Below are 23,405 nucleotides of genomic sequence, written 5' to 3'. Positions count from 1 at the left end.
TTGACAAATGTTATCAATCTAAGGATGTTATCAGGCACGTTTCTATTCTTAATAAATCCTGTTTGATCTATATGTATCAACTGAGGTAAATATTTAGCAAGTCTATTCGCTAACACTTACGCTATAATTTTATAATCTACATTTAATAAAGAAATAGGTCTATATGAAGATCCTTTCAAAGGGTCCCTGTCTTTCTTTGGAATCACAGTAATTATAGCACTCGAACAAGATTCTGGTAACAGCTGATCCAATGCAAATGGAGCTTCCATTTCCTTAACCTCTTCCTCCCCTAAAACAGGTAATTTTAATTTGGATAAATAAGATACAGTTGGACCAACGTCCTGCTTTCCCTCAGAAGTATATATTTTTTGGTAAAATTAATAAAACTGATCATTAATTTCCTGAGGTTTATAGGTAACTATTGAATTTTTTTTAACAGCATTAATAATTCGCGATTTCTGTTCCATTTTTAATTGCCATGCTAATACCTTATAAGCTCTCTCACCCAGTTCGTAATAATGTTGCTTAGATCGGTGAATTAAACGGTCATACTGGTAAGTTTGTAATGTATTATAACCTAATTTCAACTTCATTAAAGCAGCTTTTTGTTTTATTTTCTGTAACATCTTTCTTAAATTCATTTTCCAACTCAGTAATTTGCTTCTCTAATGTTAAACTTTCCACCACATATTATTTTTTAAATTTCTTAGTATAACTAATAATTTGCCCGCGCAAATATGCTTTCAAAGCGTCCTACAATACAAACTTACTACTTACTGAATTAGTATTCTCAGTCAAGAATAAAGGAATCTGTTCCTTAACAAAAGTAATAAACTCTGGTTTCTTCAGTAGCATTGTATTAAACCTCCATCTATAAGACAATTGCACCACTTCTGGACTTGCACAGGAGAAGAACAACATAGAATGATCCGATATAACCTGGCTTTTATATTCAATCTGTATTACTCTACCTTGTAAATGTGCCGATACCAAAAAACATCTATTCTAGAAAATGAATCATGTCTAGATGAATGAAAAGAAAAATCTTTCTCTGTAGGATTTACTCTCCTCCAAACATCAATTAAATTCAAATCCTTCATCAGAGCTTCTATTTGTATTGCCGCCTTTGATTTCTTTATACTTTTCGGAGATCGATCCAATAAAGGATCCAAAACACAGTTAAAATCTCCCCCAATCAAAATATTTTCATTAGTCTGATTTAACAAAAAAAAGCCTCCTACATGAACCGTTCGTTGTCTACATTAGGTGCGTAAATATTTAACAGTCCATGATTCAGCAAAAATTTTACAATTCACCATCAAAACCCTCCCTTCATTTCCTTCAAATGATTCCAATTCAAACAGTAATTTCTTATGAATTAAAATTGCTACACCTCTTGCCTTAGAATTAAAAGAAGAAAACACATGACCAACCCACTGTCTCTTCAATTTCAAATGTTCTTTTCCAGTCAAATGTGTCTCTTGCGAAAAAAAATATCAACTTTCATTTTCTTTATGTAAGCCAATATTCATTTACGCTTGATGGGATTATTCAATCCCTGAACTAAAAGTGGCAAAACTCAAATTAGACATTTTGTTAGTAATAAACTTCACACTACCATAAAATTGCTCCCCTTTCTAATTCTCTTAATATTCTGAACCCTCCCCCCATATAAAAATTCCACAAAGTCAAAAAAATAGAAAAAATATATACTACCCTAAACAAATTACTAAAAAGTAGAAGCTCCCTAAAAATCTGGGTGTGGTAAAACCCACTAGTGGCAGATGAGTATAAGGTCTCAGTGTCATCCACCCCCCAGTCAGACTTTCACAAAGTACATAATCAAATATATTCAACCCAATGATTCCAGTCCCAATGATTGTTCCAGGTCTTCAATGTCAAGAAGACTTTGAGTCAATTCAACTTTCTTTCCATGTTTCCGTTCTTCCCATTCCCATTACCATTTACCCTCCTTTTAGGCAATGATAATGGCAACCGTCCACTTCCTTGCAGATTTGGCAATGAATGGTCATTTTCAAAAAATTGAGATTGAAAATTCCCATAAAAAAACTTTCAATACAGCCAGGTAATGAAAAGCAAATTCATAACCCTTTCGCCACAATTCTTCTTTAGCTGAATTAAATTCTCGGCATTTTCTAATAATTTCTCGACTCAGATCAGCATTAAAAAAAACACTGTTATTTTGTTATTCCTGAATTTGATTTTGCCCCGCCTTCTGCACTGCAACTCGTTGTATAATTTCTCTATCCTGATATTTCAAACAACGAATCAAAACTGCTCGCGGTGGTTGACCTGGAAACTGTTTTTTCCTTAACGTTCTATGTACCCGGTCTAGCTCCAAACCATCCGGAAAAAATTCATTTCCCAGTACCTCAGGAATCCATTTCTTAAAAAACTTAATCGGATCTGAACCTTCCATATCTTCTGGTAGACCTACAATTTTTCATTATTTTTTCGACCTTGATTCTCTAATGAATCAATCTTCTTCAGTAATTCCTTCTTCTGAATCCCCCAATCCACAAAAAAATCCTCCACTTCTTCCATTTTTCTCTATCACGATCCACTTGATTCTTACCTTCGAAAAAAGCTTCTTCAATTTAAAAAAAAAATCCTGTACAGTATCCATTGTTTTTAAACATCTACTAATATCACTTTTAACTACAGTCATATCTTTCTTCATAGAAGTCATCTCTTCACACATTATTCATTTTAGTTTTCACTTCCATAAATCCTTGATTTATCTGAGAAGACATCTGAAATGACATGTTTTCCATTTGATGAGCAATCCCTTCCAATATTGTAAACACAGAATCCAGTCCAGGTTCCATCACTTCCCCTTGAGGCGGACCTTCTCTGGTCCCAGTCCCCATATATTCTTCCTGTGTTGATTCCAGTAAAGCTATACTTTCTTCCTCTTCTGATACAGTAGTTCCTCTTCCCGTGCAGTTGCGGGTCTAGATACCCGTCGACAGCATGCCGACCTCGTCAGCCCACCATCTTTCGGGCTCCCCCACAGCCCACACCTTTTCTAATAATTCTCGGACTCGCGACGCATCGCACATGCCCGGAAAAGTCACCGACTGCGCAGGTGCGCCTTCCGACGGTACACTGCGCACCCCTAGACCACCAGGCATGACTGCGGGCTTGCGAGTCTGTCCCCGCTCAGCCGATCCGCCAGGGCCAGCTGAGCTCATCACAGAACCGGCGCCATTTTGCGGAAGTGCGATCGGCGCCGGCATAATACTCAGCCAAGCAAGGGTCTTTTGAGGCTTAGGAACTCCTGTCGACGACTCCGTGGCTTCAACTTGGTAGGTAGGCCTCAATTCTTCAACACTTTTATAAGGTAATTTCTTTTGTAACTGAGTCTTTGATTTCCTCACATTTGTAGCCATTGCAATCCTCCACTATTCCAAAGTCTATAAATACTATTTTAAACCATTTTTACAGGTTTTAAAATTGAGTATTTATAAGTCTAACTGGGTAAAGGTGGAACTGCACGTCTTCCCTCTACGCCATCTTGCCACGCCCCGTCTGTGGCTCCATTCTTAATACTGCAATGAACTCTTCTTTGTGTCATACCTTACCATACATGCTCCATATGGCATGTTAACACCCGAATGCACTGAGCATGTTCTGAGAACCGTGCATGCTCACAACTACCAAGATAGCTGTGCCCAACCAAAACACACTCAGGACACCCCCGATGGCTGTGGGACCAAAAGGATGCTGACCTAAAAAAGGTAAGTATACAAATTAAACCAATAGTGATTCTTACGGCCACTACAGCCAGGGATCGAGATCTTTACAAGAAGTCCAAGTATGACTTGAGGAAGGCCATCTCCGAAGCAAAGTGGAAGCTAGAGACAGCAATAGATACACGCCAGCTGTGGCAGGAAGTGCAGCCATTTCAGCCTACAAAGTGAAGGCAAACACTGTAGATGGCTGCGATGCTTCACTACCCAATGAGCTGAAGATTTTCTGTGCCCACTTTGAGAAGAAGAACCAAACAATTATTACTAGAATCTCTGAAAAGGCTGAGGACCCTGTGATATCTGTCTCTGAGGGCAATGCCAGAACATCATTCAAGAGGGTGAACCCCCATAAGGTGTCAGGCCCTGACACCATATTGAAAATCTGCACCAATTATCCAGCCAGAGTTTTCATGGAGATCTCAACCTCTGAGTCAGAGGTTCCCACCAGCTTCAAAAGGGATCAATCATTCCGGTACCCAAGAAGAGTAGTGTGAGCTGCCTCAATGACTACCACCCAATAGCACTAACTTCTTTTGTAATGAAATGCTTTGAGAGGCTGATCATAGCCAGAGTTAACACATACCTAAGTAAAGATCTGGACCCACTGAAATTCTGCCATCACAATTGCTCCACGGCAGATGCAATATCGCTAGCTCTCCACTCAACTCTGGATCACCTCATAAACAGCAACTCGTACATACAGATGCTCTTCATAGACTGCAGCTTGGCCTTCAATACCATTATTCCCTCTGTGCTGGCCTCTGTACCCCATTCTATAACTCGATCCTTGACTTTCTCATTGGAAGACCACAGTCGATATGAATTGGAAATAACTTCTCACTGACCATCAACACAGGTGCACCCCAAGGATGCATCCTTAGCCCACTCTTTGACTCATTATATACCAACAACTGTGTGTCCAGGCCCAATTCCAATACCATCTACAGATGACACCACAGTTGTCGGCAGAATCACAAACGGTAATGAGGAAATGTACAGGAAGGAGATAGATCAGCTCATTGAATGGTGTAACGACAACAACCTTGTGCTCAACGTCAGGAAAACCAAGGAGGTGCTTGTGGATTTCAGGAGGAAGTCAGGGAACACGTGCCAGACCTCATCGAGGGCTCAGAAGTGGAGAGGGTCAAGAACTTCAAATTCCTTGGTGTCAACATTTACAAGGAATTGACCTGGAGCCTCCACTTTGATGCAATCACAAAGAAGGCTCACCAGTGGCAATACTTTGCGAAGTGTCTGAGGAGGTTTGGTATGTCACCAAAGACGCTGTGAACTTCTACAGGTGTACCGTGGAGAATATTCTGACTGGTTGCATCACTGCCTGGTATGGAGGCACCAACTCTCAGAATAAACTCCAGAGGATTGTTAAATTGGCCCGTGACATCACAGGCACCAAGCTTCACTCCGTCGAGGACATCTACATGAGGCAGTCTTTTTTTTTTAAAATATCCTCTATCCTCAGACTCATACCACTATGCTATCTTCATTCTGCTCCCATCGGGAAAAAGTTACAGGTGCCTAAAGACGAGCACACAGCGGCACAAGAACAGCTTCTGCCTTGCTGCTGTCAGATTCCTGAATAATCAATGAACCATAGGCCCTGTGTTACTTTTCATGCACTATTATTTTTCATAGTAATGTTGTAAGATGGTTAAAATATGAATGTTTGCACTTTGATGCTGCTGCAATACATCGAATTTTATGACTTGTTCATGACAATAAATTCTGATTCTTTCTATGATGTACGACTGACTCTAAAATTATACTTCAGAAATACATTTTTGGCTTTGCAACACTGAAGCAGAGTGGAAATTTGCAAGTTGCTCAAAAAAGGCAGGCTGTCTTTTGTCCATCCTATTTTTATATTCTCATTCCCAGCTTTATAAAGTGGCTTATTAAATTTTTCACCATTGTGTGTAATGTCAGATGTGAGGCTTTTTTTGTTATACCAATCTACTCTCTGCATCACTTGAAGTATGGCTGAATCAGGGCTTTCAAAACTTTAGTTATGTGGCAAGTTTTCAACTGTTAATTATACTTTTCTGAACTACAGGAAATAGATACACTCAAGCTTGCTACAAACTTTGGAAAACTTTGCACAATCCCCCTTGACAGTATTCTTATGAATAATGTTGCTTTACAGTTTTTCATGGGTAAGTACTTTAAAAACCTTGCACTGAGTAATCATGTAGTTAATAGACGTAAAAGATTTGTTATTTCTGCTTGGACTCTATCTTCTGAAATTAATATAATTATTTTATTTTAAAAGTAAGCTGCCATTTTAACTGAAAAGATAAGTTGCACAAATTGCATCATTTAATTTTCATACACAACTTTTGTATTTGGAAGTATAATTCTTACCTCAGCAAGAGTAGAATTTAGATGATTGGTGTATTTGAGTTTGTTAACGTACTATCTGACATATTCCTTATTTTTCCTATGGAATGCATAAGAAAAAGCATATTAGAACTAATGTTCATTTATTTAAAATAAAATAAGGACACGCTTTTGTCACATTTCACAAATCTACCTCAAGAACTCAGTGGACATTGTCTTGTCAGTACCACTCTTGGTAAAAAGCATTCAAGTTTCATAATCAAAATGCATTCTCAAAGTTGCTAAAATAGGCTTGGATCAATTAGTTTATCTTTCAGTCTATATTTATTTGAAGATCTGATGACTGTTTATTTTTGTATTTATGTAATTGATACAATTAAATGAGTTCTAATAATCTAATGAAATATTTTTGAGAAATTATTCGTGGCAAACCATTGAGCAGGCCATTGATAGTATCTTTTTGGTACTAGATTATATGCAGCATACGGGAGGTCAGGCACATCTTTTTTTCTGGCTCACTGTGGAAGGATATAGAGTCACTGCACAGCAGCAGCTGGATGTTTTACGAAGTGTGCATAAGGATGGTGAAAGACAGAGCAATCAAACCAAAGGATTGCTGCGTGCTGCAGCTGTTGGTGTGTATGATCAGTATTTGTCTGAAAAAGTAAGTGTATACCATTCTTGGGTTGAAATGGAATATCTTGAGTAATTATGTGTAACATTTGGAGAATTTGTGTTTTTTTTTTAAACTTGGATAGACTTCATTTTTTAACACACGTATGTTGATTTCACCAGAATTTAAGGTTGCACAACATTTTCAGTTTTCAATCTATTTGTGAAATATTTCATCAGTAAATATGCACAAATAATATAAACATTATCCACTATAACTTTTATTCATGTGGCAAAATGTTACAAGTCATTGTGACATAGACTCTTGACCATGGAGTCCTCATCGACCATTATGAACTATTTTGACATTAACATTGGGCCCATTACATAAATTAGTACTCCCTTGAACCCACCCCCACCAAAACCCCGGCCAAGCAATTCTAAATATTAGGGCAACTTGGAGTGGCCAACCCACCCATATTTGGGATGTGAGAACAAACCAGAGAATTCAGAGAAGGCCACTGTGGTTAGAGGGCCTAATGTTCTTATTTTATCGACATAATCTTGATCTTAGGCTATTAACTCCATGTTAAAATCAGTCATTAATACTCCAGAATTAGGCAATTCAGCCCAAGGTGTCCATACTGGCCAAAAATATTTTTGAAACCAGCTTGATGTATTAAGGAATTCCAATTATTAACACTAGTGATATTTTTTCAAGTTTGATATTTGAAATTTATAATGACTAATTCCTGGTAGTATTTTTGTGTACTGATTTGAATCTACTGGTAGCATCATAGCAAGTGTGGGTGAAACACTTCTCCTGAACCTTGAATTAATGCCTTTGATATTATGTTGAACAGCTTGAATTAAGATGTCACACTTAAACTTGTTAAATCTGATTTAAAAAATGAAAACTGCACTTGCTAGAAATCTGAAATAAAAACAGTGAAAATATGCATTTCAGGCAGCATCTGTGGAAAGAATGTTTTTGGTTGAAGAAATAACTCAGCGTGCTTTAAAATAAAATCTCATGGCATGATAACTATGATAAATTTTCTACTCAAAGCCTGACCAATATTTATTAATCATACTGCATGAATAGAGATGAAACAAAAACAGATGCTGATCATTGATTTCATTATTGTTCATTAAACTGGGCAGCTTTGTTGTAAAAGTTGAAAAAGGCAGCTTTTATATTATGGAGCACAGGTTAAAATGTATTTTTTTCTTTCTATAGCTGTTAGTAGTTTCACTTCTTCTCTTCCCCGGGTTGATTAAACTTGAAATTTACTTTCCTAACTGGTTAAATTTGTAATTTTCAAATTGACTCTCCCAGCAACCCAGTTAAATGTACTCCAAGGCCATCATGTTCCATAACTTACAGAACCACCAACTGTTAGCTTAATTTTCTTGCTATAAATCTTAACATCCAATGGAATAAAAGGAAAAATGTGTTAAGATTTCAAGATAACATTCCATAATATGGCAATTTTAAAGGTCTGATGACATTCATTTACACTAATAGCAAAATAAACTGAACAATAACGAATGCACATTTCTTAGAATTTTGAATTACCATCAAGATCTGTTCTCTCCCTTGCCAGGCATCGCCAAGAGTACATGTGGATGCTAACCTGGTTGCTAAATTGGCTGAAAAGTTGAATTACGAGGATCCAACACCAGAAATATTTGATGATGTGCAAAGAAAAGTATGTTCAACAAAAGTAAAGGAATTATACATTTTCAGCAAAAAAAAAGTTTGATAAGTATAGAAAAGTAGAGTACAACATTAAACATGCAAGTTGACATTAAAACTATCATGAATGTATAATACATCAGTGAAGATAAATGAAAGAAATTATAGTAATTTTTTGGGGGATCAATAGAGAAATAAAAAAATTGTTTTTGGAAGATTATACAAATAACTTCTTAAAAATGCAAGGAAATATAGAGTTACATGAAAAGGAGGTAGGAAAGGACCAGGCACTGACATTTATGAAAACAGAAAGCTTAATTACCAAGCCTGATAGTTGCAGCCAAGAATTCTAAAAGAAACGGATATGGAAATTGTAAATACATTGGTTATCATTGCCCCAAAATTCTGAGAAGCAACCTTGCAAATTTGAGAATGGCAAATGTAATCCCTTATTTTAAAAAGGGAAGTGAACAGAGCACTGCAGACTGGTTACACGATCGCAAGTTATACGGAATTGCGGTAGTCTTTAATATGGAATGTGATTGCAAGGCACTTAGAAAACGTCAGCAGGATCAGACAAAGTCAACATGGATTTCTAGAAAGAAAATTAGAGTTGATAAAAAATTTCAGTTTTTTTTAGGTGTAATTGACAGAATAGCTGGAAAATTGGTGGATATTTTGTATGTTTTTTAATAAGAATTATATAAATTTCATATTGGAATCCATGTGCAAAGTAGAGTAAAATATTGGCATGGATTGAAAATTGACTAACAGAAACAGATTACAGTATATTGGACTTTCTCAAGGTGCTAGGCAATTACCCATGGGGTACTCCTGGGTGGGTCACGTCTCCAGAATGGAGGACCATCGCCTTCCCAAGATCGTGTTATATGGCGAGCTCTCCACTGGCCACTGTGACAGAGGTGCACCAAAGAAGAGGTACAAGGACTGCCTAAAGAAATCTCTTGGTGCCTGCCACATTGACCACTGCCAGTGGGCTGATCTCGCCTCCAACCGTGCATCTTGGCGCCTCACAGTTCGGCGGGCAGCAACCTCCTTTGAAGAAGACCGCAGACCCCACCTCCATGACAAAAGAGGAAAAACTCAACACCCAACCCACCAATTTTCCCTTGCAACCACTGCAACCGTGTCTGCCTGTCCCGCCTCGGACTTGTCAGCCACAAACGAGCCTGCAGCTGACGTGGACATTTACCCCCCCCTCCATAAATCTTCGTCCGCGAAGCCAAGCCAAAGAAAAAGAAGACTCCTGGGGATAGGTTCATGAATCCCAGCTAACCACAGTATACATTAATGATTGGAAATCATAACAAAATGTATTATTTGTGATTGTGACTCAAAGAAGATTCAGATAAGTTGGTGCAGTGAAGCCTGTATGGGCATGAAGTTATCCACCAAATGAGGGAAAAATGGAGACAGTATTGTTTAAATAGTAAAGAATGAATATAGTTACAATAAAGGGAACACTCTGATTTGTGAAATAGCAGAAATAAAGTTTGAGAAATTATTAGATTAACTCGGTGTAAATGAATGAGGCCAAAATCATTGAAACACAAAATTCTGACAGGCTACAAATGCTGAATAAACATGTTTGATTTTATCTTGGTGGTGCGGGGGGGGGGGGAGGGAGGGAAGATGTGTCCAAAATGACACATCATTATCTCAGCATATGGATCAATGCACTTGTATTGAAAGTTTTCCACTTAGGATGCTTGTGAGATTTATTTTTACTTCCGAAGGCAGAGGAGACCAATTTGCTACATGTACTTCTCGGCACAAGGGGGATGTCAAACATCATGAAAATGATGCTGTGGCCAACGTAGAATATTGGAGTCGCCTATTTTATCTTTTTTTTAATGTTTCTGAGTCAGGACAGGATGTGATAGATTATTTTCTGCCATTTGCCATGTGATAGGAATGTGTTTTGAACTTGGCGTTTGGCACAAAATGAATCTCACTTACTCCACAGTAGTGTTACCTTGTGACAATCCAAATGTTTACATTTTACAGATTCTGAACTATTAAGCCTCAGCGAGAACTGACATTTTGTTTTGTGTCTTAAGGTCTACGACATGATGCTGAAGGATGAGCAATTCTACCCCTCTTTCAGGCAAAATGCTCTTTATGTGCGGATGTTGGCTGAGTTGGACATGTTAAAAGATCCTAGTATCAGAGGATCAGATGATGGAGATTTGGGTATGAATAACGTTTTCACACAAAGTTTAAAACCATAGCTACCGTTACTTCATGATGCAGACTTCCTGAAAACTCTTAGATTCATAGTAAGAAATATATTTGTTGAGCTTGAGATTCTGAATGAAACTCCATATTAAACTCCTGTAAAATGATGATGTTCAAAATCACTGAATTAGCACGAGATAACACAGATGCTGTATTGGAAAGCATCTTAATATGGTGAGGTGAAAGTTTAAATATTTAGCATTAGCTTCAATTTACAAAAAAAAAAGTATTTCAATGCTGGGATAAAGAGGTACAAAGAATTTTGGCTTCCTGTCATGATAAACAAGAAATGTTGCAAGAACAGTGGGGCTGGTGTCATCTGTAGCAAGTGGAAAAACAGTCAACATTTCAGGTCATCGAACCTTTGTCAAAGCTGGACAAGGTTAGTGATGGAACGCATTTAACCAAATGCAGAGGCATGGGAAGAGATGACCAAAGACCTGAAAGCAAGGCCTTTAGTGGAGAAGGAGTAATAAAATGATAAAGGATGACGGGGAGTTAAAATGAGATAGATTAAGAGACAAAAGATGGGTGAGGAGAATGTATAAATGGCAACAACAATTAGAAGACCATAAGATTTAGGAGTAGAAATAGGATATTCAGCCAATCAAGACTGCACTGCCAGTTAATTTTGAGCTGATCCATTTTTTCACTCAGCCCCACTGCCCAGCCTTCTCCCCTTAAATACACCCAATGACCTGGCCTTCACAACCATCTGTCACCCAAGCTGAAGAAATTCCACCCTATCTCTTTTCTAAGTGGGCACCCTTCAATCCTGTCGAAAGAGAAAGCATTATGTGACTTGTATTCTGTATCAAGTTCAGGTTTATAAAGTTCCTAATCTAGAGTTGAGAAAATGTTCCTTTAACGTGTTAAACTCTAAAGTTTTAGAATCAGCATATGATCTTTCCATTAGATACTTTGTTTTATTGCATTCTAAATTGGTCTCTACTGCCTGTTTCTTTATCTCAGACATTAATTTGTTACTTCTCACTTTTTATGCTACACTTGTATAAAACCAGTTGTATTTCTAACCTTCTACAATTCTGATGGAAGGTTGTGGATAAGATGCTTCTCTGCTTTACATAGAATCAGCTTAATTTATCCACTGTAATTATTCAATTGAAACCCTGACCTGTATTCTATTGTGCCTTGAGGATTTCAACATCCTTCCTAAATTGTGGTGTCCTGAGTTTGAGGCTTAATCAGGATTTTAAAAAGATATACTGATTTCCAAACGTATTTATTAATAAACTAAAGGATTCATTTTATGAGTGAGCATTTGAAGATTTATGAATAACACCCCAATGACAATTTCTATATTTAAAAGTCTTTTGCAATTCAATGCTTCAAAATGCATGATGTTATAATTCTCCATGCTAAATTTCTTTTAATGTTTGTCTTCATAATCACTGGTTACTTTTGTTCTTGAAGTTTGTCACAAATATCATTCTGAAATTGCTAGATTATTTTGAACTACATTTCCACGATTTATGTAAAATAAGAGGTTCATTTTTTAATGTATTTTTCACTTGTGGCTGGTGACCATTTGATTTCAAAGTCATCCCTTAAAGCCCATTTAGTCCTATTCTATCTCAAATGCCCATCGACTTCACCCTGATTGTTCCACAACACAGCTAAGGAGTGATTTTCATGAGCCAATTATGCATTTCTTTGAGAAGTGACAGAAAACTGAAGCACCCAGAGAAAACATCCACTTGATTACAGATACAATGTACAAACTCTACACAGATCAAGATTGAATTAGAGCTGTGGGGCACAACCTGCTTGGTTACTGTCTTGAGGTTCCTGCAATCCAAAATATGTGCTCTGCTATTACTGATCAGTATCATATTCATTTTAATCCTCAGGATTTAACTTTTGCTGCAACATGTCTGCACTATCTGTTTCAATCCATTCCATCACTTTGTCCGTGTCAGCCTTTACCTAATTTGTCATGATCAAGGCTTGCTTATTTTCCACACTGGTTTTACCTCATCCTTTAGGTGGCTAATGAGGCAAATTTGGTCACAGATGGGGCACTGATAGGTGATTGGGTAGATTGGTGATAGTTGCATTTCTTCAAGGATGCTTTGAACACAAGGTTTTGGTCTGACACTCTTATGGCAGACTCTGTCTATGTGAGCACTCAGGTGTCAGAAATTAAATTGATTTAGCTTGCCCAGTGTAGCTGACTGAGTGTAGTTCGGGCCTCAATACTGGAGATTTCCAAATTCTTTTTTTTTAATTTTGATTTTAACTTTTTAAATTTAAAATTTAGTCTTGCAGCATGGTGATAGGCCCTTTCGGCCCATGAGCACCGCCCCCCCCCTCCCCAATTACCCAATTGGCCTGGAGCACCCGGAGGAGGAAACAAACAGACAAGAGAAAAGCATCCAAACTCCTAACAGACAACATTGGATTCAAATCTGGTTACTGGCACTGTAACAGCGTTGCACTAACCTTGCCACCCTTGGTGGTGTTCTCGATGTTAATATGCATTTCCTTTCCAACTAATAAGCACAGAGCAGAGCCGAGTATAAACTTCAAATATTTCAGAATTGAGCTTTCAGGGATGTCACAAGCACGGTTTGAAGTTTTTTTTTAATTTAAGTTTTAAATTTAGAAATATAGTACTGTAGCAAGCCCTTGTGGCCCACAGCCCATGCAGCAGAAACGCCCCAATTAACATGAAAACCCTGTACAATTTGAAGGATGTGAGGAAACCAGAGGAACCCCATGCAGACATAGGAAGAACATCACCACATGGCAAACGGGGAAATCTCCTTGCTGACAGCGCCAGATATGAACCTGGGTTGTTGGCACTACATTGGCATTGCACTAACTGCTATGCTAACCGGACTGCCCAAATTATGCTGTGTGAATATTCACAGCTTAATTCTTTATGTTGCTTTTGTATATAGTTTGTAAGAAACATTTAAAGGGCATAGAACAGTATAGTACATGATCAGTCCTAGCACAGTGGTTTTCAAATTTTTTCTATCTTCTACTCACGTATCACCTATGCCATAGGTGCTCTGTGATTAGTGAGGGATTACTTAAGGTGGTATGTGAGTGGGGGGAAAAAAGTTGAGAACCACTACTCTAGACCCAATTGTTACTGAAATATTTGGCTTGAGAAAAATTGTCATTGGCCCATTTCCTTTGGAGTTATGAAACTGTGCACATAACAATTCAATATGGTACAATTAAAACAGTGGTTTTCAAACCTTTTTCTTTCCACCCACATCCCACTTTAAGCAATCCCTTACTAATCACAGAGCACCTATGGCATAGGAATTACTTAAGGTGGGATGTGAGTGGAAAGAAAAAGTTGGAAAACTACTGTTCTAGCTCAAAAGGAGTTACAAAATAAATGTAGTTAAAATGGTGTGTTATAATTGCTTTACTCTATATTTAGCAAAGGGCCTGCATGCTGTCAGTATACAATATATAGAGAACTATACTTGATGGAATTTGTGTACTGTAGGTTATTTGAACAACTGTTATTTTTCTGGATTTTATTTTTAAAACTAACCCACAGGAACCATCACTTGTACTAGCTTTAACGTTCAGCTCAAATTTCAAATTCAATAGATTTCATCTGAGATTTAAGAAATTGCATGTTGAATCAATGGTTGTTAATTTGGAATTGGGGAAAGGTTTTTTTGGATTTTCAGCATTTCTCAATTGTTTTCATGCTTTACAAAGCTTTATACCTACATCTAGTGGCAAAATAAAGTACTGCATGGGGTTGTCGACTCATCAGTATTTTGAGTTATTTTATGAAATAATGTTCACTATTTCTAGTTAACTGCTTTCTGCACCAGCATGTAATACTTTTCTAGTGCACACCTTTATAGATAACACTTTTCTAGATCACTATGCTATTGTCTCACCTAGCTTTTATCCCTGAATTAAAATGAAATTATTTTTGTCTTCCTTCTTATGAAGTCACGTTTAACCTAAGGATTTGATAACTGTAGTTTGCGGCAATTTTCAACGTGAAAATTGATAGGTTCTTCATTAAAAAGGGTGTGAAAGGTTATGGGGAAAGGGTTAGTAGAACGGGGTTGAGAGAAATGCTGTGATTCAAATAGCAGAGAAATACTGATGGGCAAATGGCCCTAATACCGCTCCTACATCTTGTGGTCGAAAAGCAGAGCTGAAAGCCAAAACGCTGCTTTATTTTATTGCAAACTCATGGGTATTTTGTCAAATTAATGGGAACAATTTGCAGAGAATGATTTTTTTTCTACATTAAAACGTGATTTTCACTTTCCTGCACCTGATAATGAGATGCTTTTCAATTCTGTGTCTGCTCAACAATAAAATATGCCTCTATCTTTAATTGGCATTATTCAGCATATATTATTGTATTTATTAAATTCTAATATTATTTCTAAATAGTACCGTTGAAAATTGGGCAAAAATTAGATCTAGATCCATATAAAATACAATGTACTTGTGCGAGGGAAAAATCTACCTGGGTTGATACTGAATTCTGACTTAGTTGTTTCTTGAAACAAGCAAAATTTTGAAATATGTGTTAGTTCAAAAGTGCATAAACTTAATTGTTGAAAGCAGTCCCATGCACATATATTTGGATAAAAACCAAAATAAGAAAGGAAATTGCTATGTGTACTTATTTGCATTATGTTTTGAATACCTATCTTGAAATAAACAGTATAATTAGGAACTATGACCTAAAATCACGTTAATTACTCTCTGGTATGCAACTGCTCTGTTCTTAGCTGTCTGCAGGTGGAAATGTTTGTTTTACTAGAAGTCCTTTGAGTATTTGAGTTGTGGAATTTACTATTTTATTTTATTAATCTTTAGTCATACTTCATGATTTTAATTTTAAATACATGACCATCTATTGTCTTTCATAATTGTTGATCAAGCTTGTAATTTTATTTTTCTTTCCAGAGTCTTTCAACGGCTCCCCGACTGGTAGCTTAAATTCAGTAAGTGTTAGAGAGGTTTGCATAACCTAGGTAATTTGCTGATAACACCTTTGTCTGCATGAACACAGAATAAGAATACATCATTTCCATCAGTTTGTCAATCCCAAAACTAACCTAGGGCATTTAGTTTTCTGTTCTTTGACGCAAAACTTGCTGGATGCTTCAGTGAAAATTGCTCATGCTGGTGTTTTAATATGATATTAATTTGTTCTGCCCCATTTCTCTGCTGAAATGAATAACCGCTTAAATAACTTTTCATTTGGGTCAAGCTCTAATCAAAAGATTACATCTAATGTCTATGTTTCTGTAGTTTATCCTATTTAGCTATCCTTGCACTCTTGGGTGACTTTCTTAACATATTTTGTAATTTGGTGTTAGAGCCCAATATGATTTTCGGTATATATTTTATGGAAAGAATAAAATGAAAGTAAATATTTCCATGAAGGTAAATTCATTATAAAGAACCAAAGGTGAGAAAACAGTTTTGTCTGTTGTTATTGGTAGCTTATGTTACTTCCCACAATTTAAACAAATTGTCTTTTTTTTAGTGTCAGCATGAAAGCTTAATTTATCAATCTTCAATCCTACATGAGATATATATGCATATTAAATTTGAGAACGAGCTATGTTAAGCAGTTTGGATTATAATTTTCCAAGTTGACAAATTGGCTTGTTTTATTTCCTAGTCACTAGATGATCTTTCAAACACCAGCTCTGAAGAGTTATTGCAACTGCAAGTAACTATTAGCGACACTGGTAAGTAAAAAGAAGCATATAGCCTGCAGACAAAACTTTTTTTTTCAAATCTAGTCATTTGTATGCATGTGGTTCAGATACCAGTTACTTCAGAAATGTAATAAAATTAGCTGAGGTTACATTATTAAGTTTGTGCTCTTAAGAGAATTTATGCCCGTTACTCCAGTAACTAAACTCTTGTGTTGAGCCAAAATATAACAATATGCATTTCTACCTAGGTCTTTGTAGATTATAGGAACTGATTATTTTTTTGTAAAAACTAAATCAGTTATCAGTTGTTGAGTCAGGAGAATGTAAATCCTTATTACCTATTTAACAGGAAATGTGCAATTTTAATGGGTAGACTTTAATGGTAAACATTAAGCTTAAAAACAGCTTGATTTGTTGAGGAATTTTATTCGCCTAATTGGAATATGCTCTTTTAAATATCAGTTTAGCTCATTGTGGTGGTAATTGAATTGGACAATGCTTTTTGTTTCAATTTATCATTCTTCCTTTATGCCTTTACATTTCTGTTCATTTTTGCTGTCTGTTATTTTCACCTCTTGGTTGTTTACCTTTTCATTAAGATAAAAGTGAATTTTATAGATTTCAGTTTTAATTTGATAATAGAATGCTGAAATTCTCTGAGGGCAAACATTCTGTTTGTACAGGTAGTCACAGCAAAAGTTAAAATAAATTCTTTGCATGTAATGAGTTGTCAGCCTTCAGGTTTTTTCCACTGTCATCCTTTTTCTTTCTCTCTGAAACGCAGGCTAGCAACCTTTTTTTCATAGAACTCGTATTCACTTTCACGTGCAAAGAATCAATACTTCATTCAACTTCAGCTCAAAAGGCATTAAAACAAACTTGAGCATTTTACCAAAAAATCATTGACACGGTTGAAACTTGATGTTTTTTTATTTCCATTCTCAAAGCGAGGACAATCTGAGAGTTTTTTAATTTTCAAACAATTGAGCTTGTTAAAAGCCATGTTGGTGAGACATTAAAGCAATTTTGTGTTTGATTCTATCATTAGTCCAAATTATTAAATCACACTGAATTTGCAAAACAAGCAGCTACAGTGCATATTGTGTACATATTATTTGAAAAAGCCCTAGTTACTCAGTCAAAACCTGCTTTCCGTCACATGTCCCTACAGGTCATGGCCAAGTACATATCCATTACTTTAAGTGTGATGGTGTTTTTTTTTCCTCTATAAATCTTTTTTGTTGGGTTCAAACACCCACCACAAGATGAAAAATAAATTGTCCTGTTGAACACTTCAAAATCTCCTCACCCTGTGTTCCACTTCCAGCTATCCCACAGTACCTTTTGCTTAATGGTGAACGTTGAATCAATTTGGAAAAAGCTTTTTTTTGCAGTGAGCTGTGACTTATTCAATCCTAGATGAATACCAAAGGCTAATATTGTTGCACTAATTTATGGCAAAGATTTAAAAATTTGCATTAAAGCAGAATACTAAATATTTGATTTAATTTGGGCAATTGGGAGCGATAATAAGTAATGAAATGCCTACACTTCCCACATTCTCTTATCATTCTACAGTTATCTTCATTCTATAGTCTTTCATGTTTTCTCCTCCATGAACTTCTGTCCCATTTTCATGAATATTTGTGTTTTCCATTTTTCTCTCCTTTATTTCTTCTTCATTGTGACTAGTCCATGCTGATTATGAACCATATCCTGTGGCAGGAGTATGCAATGACCATGGAAAGACCTATGCTTTGTATGCCATTACTGTTCAGAGGAGAAACCCAGATGGAAGTGAGGATATCTGGAAGACTTATCGCCGCTACAGCGATTTCCATGATTTTCACATGCGGATAACTGAGCAGGTAAAGAGTTGGCCTGATATTTGTACTTTCTCCAATTGGTTGATTTGGACCAAAGCTTGATTCCAGCATCCTATTTGCAGTCTGTGTTGAGGTGACCAGTTGTGCATAATAGAATTTAAAAGGAACCAGAGTTTCTTTTCTTCTCCTCCCCCCCACCCCACACTTTTAAATCAGGAGTATGGGATTCTTACTGGAAAATTTATGGATTTTGATCACCATATTTTGTCAAATTCTGCCTTAATTTCAGAGACATTATACTAATGCTTCTCAACCTTTTTCTTTCCATTCACATACCACTTTAAGTATTCCCTAGGACATGGACGACACTTTCCAAGTTCTAATTTTTCCCAATTTCAAAACGTGTCACCTTCAAGAAAACGTGAGTGATGATATTCCAAATTACTATCTTATTAATCCACTAAATAAAACTTCATAGTTGCAGCTGTAAGTAGCTTTAATTCATTGATAAAACAGATAAACATTTTGGATAACTCGATACTGAGATTTTCATAACCATGAATAAACAAAGCATACTGGATTTTAATAATGATATTCCACATTAAACATAAGACTAATTAAGATTAATTCAAAAAGTATCTCGAGCTTGTGCCTCCTCCATAATCCTGGTGCTCAGGTTTCCTCTACCCCTTCAAAATGTACCAGGGTTGTAGGTTAATTGGGGTATTTGGGTGGCAGGAGATTGTGGGCCGGAAGGACCTGTTACTGTCCTGTATGTCTGGGGAAAAATAAATTTTGGCTTACCAATGTCTAATGCAATTTTCAAAACATTCCAACTCCTATGCTCAATACATTGATCATGAAAACTCTCTACAACCCTCCTACGTGTGACACCACTTTCAGGGGTATTCCCAGATACCTCTGTTCTACAACTCTCCCCGGCTCTCTACTGTTCACTGTGTATATCCTAATTTGGTTAGTCCTCCCAAACTGCAACCCCTCACTCTTGTCCTCATTCAGTTCAATCTGCCATTTTGCAGCCCATTTTTCCGGCTGGTCCAGATCCCTCTGCAAGCTTTGAAAGCCTTCCTCACTGTCCACTTCACAGACAATCTTTGGTGTACACTTCTTCCATTCCATCTCTGTGCCCACATCTACATACAGGATTCTACACCCTACTGAAGACCCCTTCTCCCCCTTCTAGTTTTTCTGACTTTTAGTTTTGTTTATCTGCCTTCTTCCTCCTTGGACACCTTATCCTGGCCTGCTGCCTGTTCTGGATCTTTTTATTTCCAATTGCCGTCGAGACATCAACCATCTCAACTTCATCACTCCCTTCTCTTATTCTAATCTCACCTCCTCTGAATTCTCTGCTCTCCACTCTCTCTGTGCGAATTCCAAATTCACTATCAAACCTGCAGACAAGTGTATTGATGTTGTGGTCTGGCCCACTGACCTCAGTGATCTGTTGACAATGAGACCATTCAGCAGCTCTCAGACACCTCTTACTTGCCTTTCAACAGAATCCCACCAAAGAACATAAAGCCACCATCTCAAGTACTATCTCTAACCTCATCATTTCTGATTAATACCCTCCCATGACCTCCAACTTCATTGTTTCCTATCCCCACACTGGCCAGTTCTATCTACTACCCAAGATTCACATACCCAATTATCCAGGTAGTTTTTAATTTTAGACATATATCAGGGTAACAGGCCAATTTGGCCCACAAGTCTGCGCTGACCAGTTTACACCCAATTGATCAACAGCCCCTGGTACGTTTTGAACAGTGGGAGGAAACTGGAGCCCCCAGGGAAAACCCATGCGACACTCCTTACAGACAGCATAGAATTCAAACCATGTTCCCGATCGCTGGGACTTTAAAAGCATTGTGCTAACCTCGATGCTAACTGTGCCACCCATTGTTTCCGCATACTCCTTCCCCACTGAACTAGTATCTTATCTCAACTTGTTTTTTCTCCCCTGGTCTAGTTCCTCTCTACCTACATCTACAATACCTCACATGCCCTCCAACTCTTCAGTGACTCCCAATTCCCTGTACTTGATCAGCTCATTTTCACTATGGACATCCAATCTCTTTACACCTCATCCCCCATACAGAAAGACTCAAAGCCCTTTGTTTTTCCCTTGACAAGAGACCTAATCAGTCCCCTTCCACTACCACCCTTCTCTGCCTAGCAGAACCATGTTCTCACCCTCAATAACTCCATTGACTCATTCCTTTCTCCAAATTATGGGCACTTACATAGTTCCCAGCTATGCCTATTTTTCTATTGGCTTTGTGGAACAGTCCATGCTGCAAGCCGATACGGCAAGGCTCCTCAACTCTTTTTCTGTCACGTTGACAACTACATTGGTGCTGCCTCTTGCACTTGTGATGAGCTCGTTGATGAAGGGCTCAAGCCCAAATCGTTGGTGATGTATCTTCGCCTTTGCTACATAAAGATACTGTTTGACCTCTTGAGTTTCTTCAGCATTTCTGTTTTTACAGCTCGTCAACTTTATTCACTTTGCTGCTAACTTTAACCCCAACCTCATTCATTTGGTCCATCTCCAGTGGCATTCTCCTCTTGCTTGATCTCTCTGTCATCATCCTGGGAGACAAGCTTTCTAGAGGCATTATTTACAGACCTCTTTTCTTTCAAATATTTTTATTTAGCTTTATATTTTTTTTAAAAACAGACACACCACACCCTCTCATACATGGGTAATAATAACATATATCCAACAAAGTATATGTATATTAACAAATAGCTGTAAACAACCTATGGAGAGACAAAAAAAGTATAAAAACTATTCTAATAATCTAACCCTTCCTTTGAAGTTATGATTAAACATATATGTTTAATGCATGACAGAAAGGACAACCAAACTGTAAAATGGGACCCAATAATTTTATAAATTCTGAAAATAATTAAGTACCCCATAAATTTAGTAGAGCATCAATTTTTTTCCCCCCAGAGGCAAGCATGCCATCACAGCAGGTAACCATTGAGTATATGTAGGAGGGACAGCATCCTTCCATCTCATAGGTATAGCTCTTCTGGCAATAAGGAGAGCAAAGGCAATTACATGGGATTGTACCCCAGACACTTTTAAATCAGCTGACTTAAATGGGGCAAAAAAAGGACATTTTACCAACCGACCAACTCCCACAATTAACGACTTCAGATCTTCACACTTAGTACCCTGCAAGGATTCTATTCCTTTCTCTCAATTCCTCCATTTCCATTGTATATGCTTCTAAGATGAGGTCTTCCTCCAGTCTAGATCATCTGAGATGTCCTCCTCCTTCCAAACATGTAGTTTCCCCTCTACCACCATCAACTCAGCCCTTACCCACATCCCCATTTCCTGCTCATCTGCCCTGACCCCCTCTATCTTGAGATGCAGCAAAAACCTTTACTTAAAACTGGAATCCTTGTCCTCACCTACCTACTCACCAATCTCCTCATCCAATACACAATTTCTGTCCACCACCAGACACATCTTTCTCTCCCTTTCGTAGGGACAACTCCTTCCGTGACTCCCTCGTCCACTCACCTCTTCCCACTATCTCTCCCTTGGCACCTTCCCCTGCAACCACAGGAAGTGCCACACTTGTGGCCATTTCCCATCCCTCATCAACTTTCTGGGCCCCAAACAGTCCTTCCGAGTGAAGGAACACTTCACATGAATCTGTGGGAGTCATCTACTGCATCTGATGCTCCCATTGTGGCCTTGTCTACATCAGAGAAACTGGACACAGACTGGACGATTGCTTCACCGAGCACCTGCATGCTGTCCGAATCAAAGACGGATATCCCAGTAGCCATCCATTTCAATTCTGCGCCCCTCTCCTGCACTGACAAGTCTGTCCATAGCCTCATGCACTACCAAGCCAAGACCGCCTATAAATTGGAGGAGCAGCACCTAATAATCTGTCTGGGCAATCTCCAACTGGATGGCATTAACATCAACATTGCTCGCCTACTCTCCGTTCTCCCTCTCTTCTCTATCGCTCTGTTTTTCTGCCTCCTCTTCAACCCTTTCCCTCTGCATTCACAGAGCCATCCTCCACCCCTTGTTTGCTGATGTGCCCTCCCTCCCTTATCTACCTATTACCTCTTTTCTGTTGGATTGTGCTCCTGTCCCACCACCCCCGGCCTCCCCCACTATTGTTTGGACATCTGTGTAAATTTTCTCATTTGTTGATGAAGGGCTCAAGCCTGAAATGTTATGTATATTTATCTTTGATATATAATGTACACATTATAAAGTTTGACCTGCTGAATTTCCTCAGCTTTGTGTGTTTACTTAAATCTGCGTCTTCTGCGAACTTGCTGGTCCAATTTAACACATTATCATCCATGTTGTTGATATAGATGACAAGTAACAATAGAGCCAGCATCAGTTGCAAAGCACACCAAGAGTCACAGGCCTCCCAGTTTCACCACTATCATTATCTACCATTCTCTGGCTTCTCCCAAAAAACCAATGTCCACTCCAATTTACTACCTTATCCTAAACACCGACCAACTGAACCTTCTTTACCAACCTCCCATGCAGGTTCTTGTGAACGGCCTTACTAAAGTCCATATAGGCAACATCCACAGCCTTTCCTTCATTAACTTTCCAGGTAACCAGCTTGAAGCACTCAAAGATTGGTTAAACATGACCTACCACACACAAACCCATGTTGACTACCTATAATCATTCACGAGTTATCCAAATACTGTATATTCGATCTCTTGGAATACCTTCCAATAATTTACTCACTATTAATGTCATATTCACCATCCTGTAATTTTCTGGATTATTCGTAGAGCCTTTTTTAAGCAAAGGAACAAAATTAGCTATCCTCTGGTACCTCGCCTGTGCATCAGGACATTTTAAATATATTTGCCAGGGCTCCTGCAATTTCTTCTAGCCACCCTCAAGGTCTGAGGGAATATTTTGTCAAGCCCTTGGGATTTATCCATCCTTATTTGCCGCAAGACAGCAACCATCTCTTTAATTGGTATAGGTTCCATGGCCTCACTACTTGTTTGCCTCGAATATTCTGTGTCATTCTCCTGAATAAATGAGGGTCCAAAAAAAACATACAAGATCTCCCAAGTCTCTCTTGGCTGCATGCATCGCTGACCACTCTGATCTTCAAGAAGACCAATTTTATCCCTTGCT

The 23,405-nt window shown here is 37.9% G+C and overlaps 1 protein-coding gene across 14 annotated transcripts in view; it reads left to right on the top strand.

The window, feature by feature from the left end:
* The window catches only part of snx13 (sorting nexin 13), a 206,626-nt gene that overhangs the window by 146,314 nt on the left and 36,907 nt on the right, over window positions 1-23,405 (top strand). For 8 of the 14 annotated variants that reach the window (XM_069913808.1, XM_069913812.1, XM_069913804.1 and 5 more), the window contains 7 exons: window positions 5,845-5,944; window positions 6,599-6,792; window positions 8,348-8,467; window positions 10,521-10,653; window positions 15,631-15,668; window positions 16,355-16,424; window positions 18,087-18,262. In XM_069913808.1, the coding sequence (XP_069769909.1) occupies window positions 5,845-5,944; window positions 6,599-6,792; window positions 8,348-8,467; window positions 10,521-10,653; window positions 15,631-15,668; window positions 16,355-16,424; window positions 18,087-18,262 (831 nt within the window). The remainder of the gene's footprint in view (window positions 1-5,844; window positions 5,945-6,598; window positions 6,793-8,347; window positions 8,468-10,520; window positions 10,654-15,630; window positions 15,669-16,354; window positions 16,425-18,086; window positions 18,263-23,405) is intronic. The other 6 variants (XM_069913813.1, XM_069913806.1, XM_069913803.1 and 3 more) reach the window with 3 other exon arrangements.

The sequence above is a fragment of the Narcine bancroftii genome, chromosome 1 (assembly GCF_036971445.1).
Source record: "Narcine bancroftii isolate sNarBan1 chromosome 1, sNarBan1.hap1, whole genome shotgun sequence".
Taxonomy (NCBI): Eukaryota; Metazoa; Chordata; class Chondrichthyes; order Torpediniformes; family Narcinidae; genus Narcine; species Narcine bancroftii.
This window is presented reverse-complemented; position numbering and strand designations above follow the sequence as displayed.